This window comes from Apis florea, unplaced genomic scaffold (genome assembly GCF_048593485.1).
Source record: "Apis florea isolate Af1SG1 unplaced genomic scaffold, ASM4859348v1 contig_2495_pilon, whole genome shotgun sequence".
In the NCBI taxonomy this organism is placed as follows: domain Eukaryota; kingdom Metazoa; phylum Arthropoda; class Insecta; order Hymenoptera; family Apidae; genus Apis; species Apis florea.
This window is the reverse complement of record NW_028256595.1, coordinates 527270-540535: the sequence shown is the minus strand read 5'-3', so window position 1 is coordinate 540535 and position 13266 is coordinate 527270. Positions and strand designations below refer to the sequence as shown.

The 13266-nt window shown below is 23.1% G+C and overlaps 3 protein-coding genes across 3 annotated transcripts; 2 read left to right on the top strand and 1 right to left on the bottom strand.

Moving 5' to 3' along the window:
- The first annotated feature begins 277 nt into the window (after window positions 1–277).
- LOC100869998 (putative E3 ubiquitin-protein ligase makorin-1) lies at window positions 278–4059 on the top strand. Its single transcript, XM_003696887.4, has 6 exons — window positions 278–722; window positions 1079–1366; window positions 1604–1928; window positions 2019–2341; window positions 2402–2555; window positions 2672–4059. Exons 1-6 carry the CDS (start codon window positions 688–690, stop codon window positions 2795–2797), a joined length of 1251 nt encoding a protein of 416 aa, XP_003696935.1. The 5' UTR covers window positions 278–687; the 3' UTR covers window positions 2798–4059.
- A 1929-nt stretch (window positions 4060–5988) lies between these two features.
- Window positions 5989–10426, bottom strand: sstn (stepping stone). The gene is made up of 4 exons (XM_003696886.4): window positions 9749–10426; window positions 9387–9667; window positions 9009–9309; window positions 5989–8930 (listed from the first exon to the last, which is right to left on the bottom strand). Exons 1-4 carry the CDS (start codon window positions 9750–9752, stop codon window positions 7303–7305), a joined length of 2214 nt encoding a protein of 737 aa, XP_003696934.1. The 5' UTR covers window positions 9753–10426; the 3' UTR covers window positions 5989–7302.
- LOC100865088 (translation initiation factor eIF2 assembly protein) lies at window positions 10195–12103 on the top strand. Its single transcript, XM_003696996.4, has 7 exons — window positions 10195–10566; window positions 10659–10877; window positions 10936–11043; window positions 11111–11333; window positions 11428–11550; window positions 11617–11876; window positions 11973–12103. The coding sequence occupies exons 2-7, from the start codon at window positions 10671–10673 to the stop codon at window positions 12033–12035; spliced, it is 984 nt and encodes a 327-aa protein (XP_003697044.1). The 5' UTR covers window positions 10195–10566; window positions 10659–10670; the 3' UTR covers window positions 12036–12103.
- Window positions 12104–13266: the final 1163 nt, after the last annotated feature.

The window sequence follows — 13266 nt, the reverse complement described above, 5'->3', positions numbered from 1 at the left end:
ATAAATATAAAAATATTAAATAATATATATCTATATAGTAAAACAAATATAAAATTATTGTTTTAATAAAAATATAAAAGAAAAATAAGATATGAAAGTTAATTTTAAATAAATATTTTATAACCTTATGTCCTTGTTTCTATTTCTTTTTAATAATATTAAATAATTATATATAATATTAAATTCATTAATTTTTATTATTAATCAATTATTATTACAAATTATTTTTAAATATTTTAAACTTTCGAGCGCATGCTCTATTTTGTGTATAACGGTTAAATGTGAATTTGCCTGTTGTTTAGTCGTGACGTATATGTATGCTTTCACGCATAAAGTCAATGAGTTACAGTATATGTTAAATATTTATACAATAGTGCATAAAAACGATTGTACACATGTACAAGGATAAAATTTTAGTAAAAAAGGAAACTTAAAGAAACGTCAAAACAATAAAAAAGAAAAAAAGAACATTGAAAATCTCGGTGTGTAAGAAATATCTTTTTTTAAAAATCTGTAAAAAAACTATTTGTTAAATAAAATTGAAGTATAGCATGAGACATTTTGCAACATAAAAGTGTACATCTATTCTGATAAATTTTCAATATTCTTCAACTGTACTCCAAAAAAATCGTACGCGATCCTTTTAGGACGCGTTGTCGATTATTGTTAAAGTGGAAGCTTTAGAAAATGGCCGACAGTTGGACACAGAGCGTTGTTTGCCGGTAAGAAATTATTTTGTGATTATTTTTAATGATTATTTTATTAATTGTAAGAAATTGTATCATGAAAATATAATTTGCTGTTTAATTTTACGTAAATAAAAATGTATTAAAATTAGAGATATATTGTATAAGTAAACAAACATATAAATATTAAGTAATTAAATTTTGAAAATTTATTTTAGTGACTTTTACATATTTCTATATACTTTTTTATGTATTTATACAAAATAAATACAATATAGATTTGTATAAATTCATAAGTAGCTTTAATATTTATTAATTATTATTATTTATTGATAAGTAAAAATGTTTAATATTTTATAATAATTTAATATTTTCACTTTTTCTTATTATAGTTATTTTAAAAATGGTATGTGCCGTGAAGGAAATAATTGCAGATACCGACATACTCAAGGAATTTGGAATGATGGAAATAATGAAACTATAATATCTTCTTCTGCCCCATCTATGAATACTGTTTGTCGTTTTTTTAAACTTGGTATCTGTAAATTTGGAAATCAGTGCTATTTTCGTCATAGTACTGAAACTGTTGATAACAATTTGGTAAATGCAAATTCAATAGAAAGTTCATCACCTGGACAACACACTTCAAATATTTCAACTCCGACAACAATAAAGAATGTGTATGTTGTCGTCAGATGACATTATAGTTCAGCAAGATTTAAGTCGTAATACCATTTGCATATCACATAATAATTATATAATATGGTATATAAAAATATACGACATATATCTGCATATATATATATATATATATACATACATACATATACATATACACATACATACATACACATATATATATAATAATTAAGATAATAAAAAATATGATGTATTAAAATATATTTATGTACTTCCAGCAAAGACAATACTTCTATTGCTGAGGAATGGGTAAAGGCACCAGAATTTATACCTTCACATATAGCTGGATCATCTTCCACAAATGAAGCCTCTACAACTTCAGGAACATCTATAAATTCTTCAATTTCAATATCTTATGCTCAAGCTGTAAATCCATCTGGTCAAGCATCCAGTCCAGCTTTAGAACCTTTATGTCCATATGCAGAAGCAACTGGAATTTGCAAAAAACGTAATTGTACATATTTACATGGAGATATTTGTGAATTATGTAATCGTGCTGCACTTCATCCATATAATGAGGAACTTAGAAAGAAACATACAAATGTAATTATACATTCAATATTATATTGTTTATATTGTTTAAAAACAATATATAAATTATTAGTAAAATCATTATTAATGTTAATGTTCCAGGCATGTGTCAAACAACATGAAGTAGACATGGAGCTTTCATTTGCTATTCAACGTAGCAGAGAAAAATCTTGTGGCGTTTGTTTTGAAGTTATAATGGAAAAAGCATCTGGAGAACAAAGATTTGGTATTTTACCTAATTGTAATCACTGTTTTTGTTTAAGTTGTATTAGAAAATGGAGACAAGCTAAACAATTTGACAATAAAATTATAAGAGCTTGTCCAGAATGTCGTGCTACCTCTGATTTCGTATGTCCAAGTATGTATTGGGTAGATACAAAAGAAGAGAAAGAAAAATTAATAATGGATTATAAATGTGCGTTAAGGTAAGATAAATTATATACATTTAAAATATTTAATTATACTATATTGTTTATTTATTATAGTACTAAAGATTGTAAGTACTTCAATAAAGGACGTGGTAAATGTCCATTTGGCAATAAGTGCTTTTATCTACATGCACTTCCTGATGGCACTAAAACAGACGTTGGTCCTCCTGTTCGTCAACGACGTAATGCAGATGCAGATGATATTTTGCGAGTAAGTTCAAAATTTTCCAATAAAAAATATCAAAATTGATTTATATTGATATTATATAGTTTTTTTAAGATTGAGTAATTGTTAAAGATATGTAAAAAATTTCCAAATTTTTACAGCAAATAATTTTGTGGGACTTTTTTGAAGAAAGAGACACTCGTTGGATATATGATGTAGATCTTGAAGATATTGTTTCTCTTTTTTCAGGTTCAGAAGAATCTGAATGGTCTGAATTTGAATTTTAGATTGAGTAGTTGTATTAATTTAGTAATCTGCTACTATTGTTGTTAACTGTATCATCTATCTCATCCACCACTTTGTATGTGGTTTCAATGGCTGAATAGACAAGTAGTTTATAAATTGTTTCAATGGTTATGATTTAAAGACATCTCAACTACATTAATGAAAAATTTGTGTGCTTTTACTTGATAATATTTACGTGAAAAATATGTAAATAATATCAAGTTAATAATGATAATAACAACAAAAAAACAATAACAAAGAGGTTACAGTCTTATGTACAATGGCAAGTTTTTAAATGTTACATAGTTATTTTCTAATCGAATTTGTTTATGTATCTTGACCAATATTGTTACAACTAATACTCAATCATAAAAATATGCATCAATCTATTATATATCAGTGGTCCAAATTAATTCGATTAATAGAATATATCAATATAATAATCATTTGCTAGTATAAAAATAAAAAGTTTGTTTCTTCCTTTTTTAATTTGGCTTTAAACATCTTTTTTTTAAATAAAATAAATAAATACTGTTTTTTATAACAACAAAAGTAAATTTATATATTTAAACTTTTTATTAAGAAATCCTTATTTTTTTTGAAGAGAATCATTGTTTAAGATTTTTAATAGAATTATTTTCATAAATATTATACTTACTATTAACTTTTGGCTTGAAACTTAATGTTTGCTTAAAAACAGATTAAATAAAATAAAAAAATATAAATTTATTTTTATATAGCTTTATTAGTTTAGAATTAATTTTAATTTCGTTTGGGTACTTATATTGCCAGCAAAAAAACCTCAACTTTTATTATATTTATTTGTTATTCAACTTGGATAATGAAGAATTTATAGAATGTAAAATTTTGATTTGAATTAATGAGATAGTAAAATATATAAACAATTTATTGTTCGTAATAATCAGTATATAATATCTATTTGAGTATCAATTATTCATATTGAGGATACAATTAACAAGTTTTGTCCTACCTCCAATTATGGCTCTGCGAACACTTAACAAATTTCCTTAACTTATTAAACTGTATAGCATTAGTTTCTAATTAATAGTTTTAAGATAATCGTGATAAATTGCGCAAATCGAGTGTTCTATATAATAAGTGTATGTCTGGGCGATAGTATGAAAATTTGGTTGAATGTGTGTACTGCTAAATATAATAAAAAAAAAACTCTTTTTAGCGAGTATACACAAACAGATTTCAGATATAGAAAAAAATAACAAATAAAATTTATTTTATAAACGAGTATTGAATTCAAAGCTGTTTGGAATCTTTGTTATTTTATCTTTTTGCATTTTATATTTGCAATTAAATATATTAAATATACATTTAGTATATTTAGACATTTTTTTAGTTAAAAGTTTAGTTAAGTTAAATTTTTTAAATAAATAATATTGCAAAAATAAATTATTATTTTCACTGATATGAAAAAAGGCCATCAGAGCTTTATAAATAGAAATAAAAACCAAAGAATATGGTATCAATTTTTTTATTAGTTATTTTATAAAAATGATTTTTTCTATTAAAAGATTATATTCTAAATCTATTGCTCTGAGTGAATATTTGATTATCAAATTATTTAGAAATATTTCATACATGTAAATCCATTTATTATTACACTTAGTGATAAGATACTCTTCTCTTGAACAACATTATCTATCCTCAGTGTTGTCTTTAAAGAATAAGATAATCACATTGTTCGTCAATAAGACCTAATATTATCGAAAGTTTTTTCAAACAATCTTTTCATGATAAAATATGTAAATTGTTTATATTTTCTATAGAATTTCTATACTGTTAATTTTATAGCGAATTGTTATAATTAAGTGTTTATTGTTATTGCTAACGTCGCTTATAAATCTATTTAGAATATTCTGTATATTGTCCCTATATAAAGCACTTGTCTTATATTTTTGTTTTATCTATTATGTACATTTTAATATAATATTAATGCATCTAATACATGCTATCACAATTAAAAAGCATATGAAAGTAATTAAAATATATAACTTTCATGTGTTATGTATTAATTTTTTTTAACATTATTATTAAAATTTATGCGTTATCAATAAGAATAATAATCATGTTGTTTGATAACATTGAATGTAATTTATGGATTCTAATGTGTTTTTCAATAATGTATGTCTCGTTATTGTCCAAAAAGCAAGGAAATATACACTGCCAATGGGTCTGATTGTAAGTTCAATTTTAATTCATTTTGTGAAGTGCAGTTGTAAAGTGAAAAACAATGCTTCGCTCATATAATATGTTACGCGTATATGTTTTTGCAATTGCACTATTTAAATGTATAAAATTATAGTTTATAATAATTTATGTGATAGTATGAAAGATAATTTTTAAGATGAAATTAATTAATTGATATTGAATTATATTTTAGGTATAATTAATTGATTGTTATTCCGTACTATAAAAAAATTTATTAGATAAGATTTTGTTCACTATATAATTTAAAATTTAATTTTCTTTTTATTATATTTTATTCATTTTAATATATATCTTATTTTACAAAGAAAAAGAAAAAAATATGCGTTATCTATAAGAATAATAGTTTTTTTAATTAGTTTAATTTAAACACATACTTTGACTGAAACAAATAATGTAGATTTTAATCCTGTTTAATTTATTTATTGATTGGTTTTAATTTTTTTATCGATATGTCGCCTTTGTCTATTTTTTTATATGACTTTTTTTAAATTAATATGATTTTACAAATAATAATCAAACAAAAATTTCTTATTGTAAAACAAGACATTAATTCTTTTCTTAGTCTTCTATTCTATCAGCATTATTCGATGTTATTCATAATATTATATAAAAATATAACAAAATTAATAGCTTTATATTAATTTCTATTATTATTTATATTTTAATATAGAAATTAACAAAATTAGTATGTATTATAGTTTTCAAATTATTAAATATATAATTGTTTAAATATTTATTAATAGGACAATGGACGCTTAAGTTAGCTAAATAAATGTGTAAAAGAATATCGCGGAAGAATTTTTTTTTAAATATTTAATGTTTAATAATATAATCAATCATATAAATAATAAAAAAGAATGTATCTTTTGAGATTTATGTAAATTGTAAATTTAATTTGGAATGTCAATTTTTGTGATAATTTAAATATAGGAATTAAAAAACTCTCAAATTTAAGAATATTTTTTATTCACAAATATTTTTTCATTGAAAGAATATAACTGTTTTGTAAATAAAATATTATAATTATAAAAAAATGTAACATTGTTTTTTTTTAAATGAAAACATTAAAGAATATTAAAGATAAAGTTAAATCAATCAATTATTTATTTATTTTTAAAAAAAAAATTACTATATTATTTTAGATAATGTATTTAATAAGTAAAGAAGATTAAATGAAAAGAGAGAAATTAAGAATTATTTATATCTATTGAACTTATGTGATATAATATTTATATAATTTAATAATATTAATTTGAGTATACATTGAATTATTAAATACAAAAATTAAAATTGCGAAATTAAGTAGAATGTATTATAAGAATATATTTCAAAATTAAATAGAATTTTGTTATGTTTATATATTTTCTTTAAATAAATATAATCAAAGTATAATATGTGAATCAATACATCAAAAATTTTTTTTTCTGTCCGAATCTTTTCTTTTATATCTTTACTCTTATTTTACATTGTACAGAAATTTATTAAAAGAATTATTCTTATAAAATATTTTTATAAATGTATAATATACTGAAATATACTTAAATTATTTCTTATAATTATTACTTATTTATATATTTTCTTTTTAAAATTTATTGTTTTAATACTATACATTTTTATTATCTTTCAAATGTATTTTTAACTTCTTAAATTATTTTAAAAGTAACTTTTGACTATATCTTATAAATATTACGTAAAGTTATAAAAGATTATTATTTTTATTTTTTATATACAATAAACACGATCATTTTTTAACTTCATTTTTTTTTTATTATATAAAAAATATTATTTTTAAGCCTGATCATGATTATCAATTGTAAAATCTAATTTCTAGAATAGAATTTCTAAGTAATTTTTAAGTTAGAAAATCTTGATACAATATGTTAAAAATTATTCATTAACATTTCTTTTTATATAAGAATTTATCTTATAATATATTTGTTACAAATTGAATTTTAGTTGTAATTTTAATAAAAAATTTAACAAAAATAAGGCACTTTTCAGGTCTCTCTATTAATTTTAATATAGTTAATTTGGATATTATAATCTATAAATTATGAAAAATATCTCAAATTATAATTGTCATATTAAAACAAAAATTTTTCCACCAATATATCATATATTTTTTTATACCAATATTATTCAAATTTTTTAAAAATTAAAAATGAATTTTAAATATTTTGAATGTTCAGATAGGTCCAGCCTATATTATTTGTATCGTATTATTCTATTTCTAAATTACATCTATTTTATGGACAATTAAAAATTATCTTAATGATGTGAGATAAGGTTGACATGTCATTCGTTGAACCGGTTGATAAATTCTTTTTTGAACTGAACCAGCAATTGAACCATTATGTATAGTATTTGTTTCTGATTCTCCGAGTATATCGTTTGTTCCAATATAGTGTGATCCTCGAGAATCATTTTGAGTTTCATTTGAAATATTTTGTCCATTCGTTTCATTCCTTTTACGAAATTTGGTGGAATATTTATAGAAATCAGACATTTCAAAAGGTTTTGTAACTTCTCTATATGGTTGATATCTTCCAGCTTGTACAATTGTACAATTTTGTGAAGATCCCAATATAATTGTTTCTTCATTCGTTTCTTGATTTGATTTTGATTCCGCTGGAATTTCAAGCACTTTTATATGTGTCGGTTCGTAACGAGAGGACAATGGTTGCAAATGTTGATCAGTTTCAACCATCAATATATCACTTTTACGATGATTAACTGAAGACACATAATTATTTTTGTCTTCATTAGTATTACCAGTGGATGATTTGGAGCAAACAGGTAGAGTAGATTGATAATGAATATTTTTATGCGATGATATTAAATTGATATCTGATCCTGGACTTGTACCTGAATCCAAAGAAGTTTCATACCATTCTTTTTCTTTTCCTTTTTTACCAATATTATCCATTGTATCTTTATTATCATGCAAATGATTTGACTGCCATTTTTCTACACTGCCTAAAGATTGAGTACGTAGTAACATTTTATTATTACTAGACGATTGTTCGGATAATGGAAGTAAATGGACAGAAGTATTTTGAGACGAAATGTAAGAAGAATTTTTAGTACACCCTACAGATACTGTACGATATCGTGGTTGTATATCGGTGACAATATTACTATTATGTTGAACGGCATTGCGTTTTCTTCGATCTAAACTGCCAAATCTATCTGAAGCAAATTGATCATCTGTACACCAAACAATTTCATCTTCGTATCGCATCCAATAACCTGATGGTAATTGTGATTCACTTGGTGAATCTGTGTATCGTAAATTTTTATTTGTGTTAATATCGCGGTCTCGTCTTATTACAGATTGTGGTTGAGAATTACTTTTATGATATACTGGGAATTCAGGTATATGCGTATAATGTAATGTACGAAAATCTCTTTCATAATATTCTTGTCCAGATCTTCGTTGAATATCATTATCCAAATGCTTATGGTCAGAATATTGTTGATAATTATGCACTTGATCTTGTTGAAATTGACGATACCGTAATTGTCGCTCATCTTCGGTATATGTATTTGGCAAAGGTCGATACAATCGTTCACTATCTTGATAAAAGTTTTGAGTACGTGAACTACCACTGCCATGAGAATATGTTCGCGTACGACATTGATCGGATAATATGTAAACATTTTGATTATCGTTATGATCATGTTCAATTATTTTGATACTTTGTCGCTGATCGGAAATTGTTGGACAATAAGGATTGATGTGATTATGATTATAACTATTAGGTATTAGAGATTGATCATCATATCCATGATTAGGATAAGTATTACACTTATCTTCAGATCCTAATGGACTTAAACTTATACCACTCTCTTGAAGTAATCCTCTTGTAATTTTAGTATTTACATCATTTACTATGAAAAAAATATATTTAAAGTAAAATTAAACAAATATAATTTTTTTTTTATATCTGGAATAAAAAATTATTATACCTGTGCCATCTAATGGTGGTCGAGGTTTCTTTGTTCTATGCTTCACATTAGCATGTAAATGTGACTGAGCATTACAAATGGTAGAGTGTTGAAGTTGTGTTGAATGATGTGTTTTATTACGACTTTGTCTTAGAAAATTTAAACGTGCTTCCAATTCCTGAAGTCTACGTTGACTTTGTTGATAGACAAGCCTATGTTTACGACGAACTGCTTTGCTTTCTTTAGGATCATTCACAATTCCTAAAGCAGCTTCTACTATACCAATTTGAACTTGTCGTTCTAATTCCAAAGCAGATTCCTCCTAAAAAATATAATAATAAATCGTTTATTTTATAACAAGATATTGATTCAATTTTTTGAAATTTTTTAGAAACATACAACTTCATTTGTTTTTAATTTATTAATTAAATTTTGTGGATATGTAAATGCTGTTCCAATTCTTTTACGGAATATTGGTGGACTTTCTCCAGGTTCTAATGGAATTTCTGGTGGTAAAACACCAGTCAATTCAGCTTCTTCTACACATAGATTTTTAAGTTCATTGTTTTTTTGTGCTAATTTTTCTTGCAATGCTTCTCTACGTTGACGAAGCCATTGTAATCTTGTGGATAACGAATCTTCTACTAAAGATCCAGATGTATTTTCGTTCCCTGCCATCACTTAAGAAAAAAATTTAGTTATAATTTATAAATATAATTAAATAATGTAATTATGCAATTTATAATAATTATATTGCTTACCCATATTATTAAAAAAAATATAATGATATTGTACACTAATAATTTAATTAGAATATTTATATAATCAAATTGAATCTCATGAAATTGAAAATGTTAATGTTGACACGTTTAATAAATCATGTATTATAGAATATATAACTTTCTTTTCATTTCCTTTAATTATAAAATATTTGTTTAAAATGATATTTTTTATCATTTTTAAATTATTTTTCCGTTATAAATTTTATAAAAATAATAAGCACAATAATAATTACGCGATAATGGGAGGTTAATTATTATTATTCAAAATTATTTATACTTGTACATCATATTAGTTGATACATAATTTGTTGAAATTGATGTTTGTAAAAACTTATTCAATAAATATAAATATTTTTATTAATTAAATATAAGAATATATTATATTTTTTATAACAGAAACGAAAAATATGATCAAACAAATCGACGCCTATTATCTTCGTACAGTTGCCATTTTATATTTTACATAATCTATATAGTGATTTGATTATAATTGAATTTTATTTTCAATTATAAAAATTTTCACAAACATTTATTATAATTTATATAAATTTAATTTTTTAATGGAAATTCATATATTATTTTTTGTTACGTCAAAATAGTTTTAATTATATTAATAGTGGTATCATTGATATTGCATATCATGTATTATGTATGACTATTAAGTAAACACTTCTGCTTAAGTGAACTTAATTTTTATTTCAGTGATATTTGAAATAAATTATTAAAAAAAAAAAACATAATAAATTTTAGAATCTATATTATATATAACGAAAAAACTTGAAAAATATTAAAATCAAGTAAATAATAAATTCGAAATTATTAAGTTAATAAATATGTTAATTAAAAATTCAATTTCAATTTGTTAATAAAATGTTTTTGATCAATTTAGGCATTGATTAATATGGTTAATATTTTAAAACCTGAATGTTCTTTTACATCATGGTATCCTTTATTTTGTAAAGATTCTTTAAAAGCAACAATTATTTACATTCCTGATGAAGTTCTTAAATATTTGGAACATGATGCATTTATTTTACCTGTTGAAGCAACAAATTCAATGTTACAAAATACAGAATGGATGGATGGATCTCCAGTAGTAAACGATGAGGTAAATTTAAAATTTATAATATATACATGAAGAATAATTGAAAATTATTTTCTATCAGCATTTATTTGAAGTTCAACCAACGTTTCCACAATTTAGTCAACAAATTCAAAATGTCATAGATGAATATGGTGCAGTTTTTATAAAAACTAATTGGAGTTCACCTTTGGTATAAATATTATCTTTTGATTTTTATTGAAAAATATTTAATTTTATTAATATATATCTATTTTTAGGATGCAACTTGGGTTGCACCAACTAAAACATTAAAATGCAAAACATTAGAAGAAATATATTTATTATTAAAAAGTTCAGATAGGATTGCTAAAGATTTGAATAATGCAAAAAATTATTTGGATCATGAAAATCCCATAAAATCTTGTCTTATATTAAAGAAATGGAGAGATATTAATCCCTGTACAGAATTTCGATGTTTTGTAATACAAAATGAACTTATAGGTAACAAATTTTTTAGAATATTTAGAATGTTTATAATTCATTTGTTATTTGATCATTTATAATGAATTAATATTTTATTTTGAATTTCTTTCAGCAATTAGTCAACGAGATATATCACAATATCATAGCTATAATGAATCAGAAAAATATAATATTCAAACAGATATCAAAAGCTTATTTATGGAACGTATTAAAAATAGATTTCCATTGAATAATTGTAAGTAATTATCTATATAATATCTTTGTTAAATTAAAATTTATTTAATTTAATATATTGTGATAGATTCATTTGATGTTATACGATATAAAAAAGAAAAAGTAAAAATAGTTGATTTTGGTCCTTTGGATGAATCTGTTGTCAAAGGAACACTTTTTACATACGAAGAATTAGAAAATCTTGTAGAAAGTACTCCAGAATTTAGATTTATTGGTGAAGAAATTGGTATTCAGCCAAAAACTCCAAATCATTTTTGTATTCCACAAGAAATAAATGAATTTTTTCAATCTAATGAAAATACAATGCTATTAGACATTATTCAACAAGTAAGTTTATAATTTTTTTAAAATTGCAAAAAAAAATTTGTTACTATTCATTACTATTTTATTTATCAATAATTAATTTAATATTTTTAACTTAAGGAGGTGGAAAATCAACGAAAAGAATTCGAAAATGTTAATTCCAATAGTTTGGAACATGATTAATGTACATTTGAAAAACAAAATAATAAATAAGTGAATAATTGTACACTTGAAAAACATTTTTAAATACAGAACTTTCACTTTTATTCTGCCAGACCCTCTTCTATCATTACATTACATAAAACGATTAAAGGCTATCCTACCGCTTAAAAGAATTATCATAATATTGCAATATTTTTCGAGTCATCGGCCTTACCGAGCGACGTCCTTTATATAGAAAATATCTTGTTTATGTACAATATGCAATCCTTAATACTTCGATTTGAAAAAGGATTTTCGATATATGTACCTCCGGACAAATTAATACGCTGTACAGTCATATCCACGGAGTATTTTTTTGTTTTTTCTTCATTATTTCCTGACAAAAAAACAACAAGAGCGAGCAATTACATTGATCGATACTTATCAATTTCTGTGATTTTACATTTTACATTTCCTGATATATTTGCACATGAAAAATATTTGATAGGTAGCTTTTATAATTGTAAATATTATTTCAATTCTTTTTTTTATTTTTAATGATTTATCTAATTGTTGATAATTTGATATATAATTTTTATAAATTTTATATATCTATTATTTCATATATCAAATATTAAAAAGAAAGAGAAAAGAAAAGAAAATAGTTATTTATTCACTAAAATTTAAGAGAGGTTTAATTGCCAATGTCGACAGTAAGAGTTAAAAATATTTAAACTATCTAACATACAACTTTACTATAGAATTAATTAATATTTTAATTCGTGAGTTATACGCATTCATTGTATAATCATATTTTGGTTGTCCGTTCAGATGTGTATGACGTGTATACAAGTACTTCATCATTTAATATTTATAAATTTAAGTTACAATTTCATCTCTTTACGACTAGACTCTCAATCATACAATTATACAATCAATTAAAAAAAATAAGAAAATTACTATAACCATATTCTTCTACAAAATACATATTAATATTCTGACGTTAATTGTAAAAAAAATGTACTGGTAATTCGAAAATAAATTTTCAATTTAAATGAATAAAATGAATGGCAAAATCAATCCATAAAATATCGTATAAGATCATATAATTTTTTTTATGATCCTTTAATTTCCATGTTATACTGTACCAATGTTGTTTTGTACGGATTTATAATAGCAGAACAATCTTAAAAGTCTAAATTCAATAGTTTCAGTTCGAAACATGCGTGTATCAGAATATGTGAAAATAACGAGGCCTTTAGCATTCATCGAA

Excerpts from the sequence above, each read along its gene's own strand:
- LOC100869998 (XM_003696887.4), top strand. The coding sequence starts at position 688 with ATGGCCGACAGTTGGACACAGAGCGTTGTTTGCCG. Across the intron at positions 1,367-1,603 it reads CCGACAACAATAAAGAATGT|CAAAGACAATACTTCTATTG; the intron begins GTATGTTGTCGT and ends ATGTACTTCCAG. Across the intron at positions 2,556-2,671 it reads ATGCAGATGATATTTTGCGA|CAAATAATTTTGTGGGACTT; the intron begins GTAAGTTCAAAA and ends AAATTTTTACAG.
- sstn (XM_003696886.4), bottom strand. Across the intron at positions 9,310-9,386 it reads AATTAAAAACAAATGAAGTT|GAGGAATCTGCTTTGGAATT; the intron begins GTATGTTTCTAA and ends TATATTTTTTAG. Across the intron at positions 8,931-9,008 it reads ACCACCATTAGATGGCACAG|TAAATGATGTAAATACTAAA; the intron begins GTATAATAATTT and ends TTTTTTTCATAG.
- LOC100865088 (XM_003696996.4), top strand. The coding sequence starts at position 10,671 with ATGGTTAATATTTTAAAACCTGAATGTTCTTTTACATCATGGTATCCT. Across the intron at positions 11,044-11,110 it reads CTAATTGGAGTTCACCTTTG|GATGCAACTTGGGTTGCACC; the intron begins GTATAAATATTA and ends ATCTATTTTTAG. Across the intron at positions 11,877-11,972 it reads TATTAGACATTATTCAACAA|GAGGTGGAAAATCAACGAAA; the intron begins GTAAGTTTATAA and ends TTTTAACTTAAG.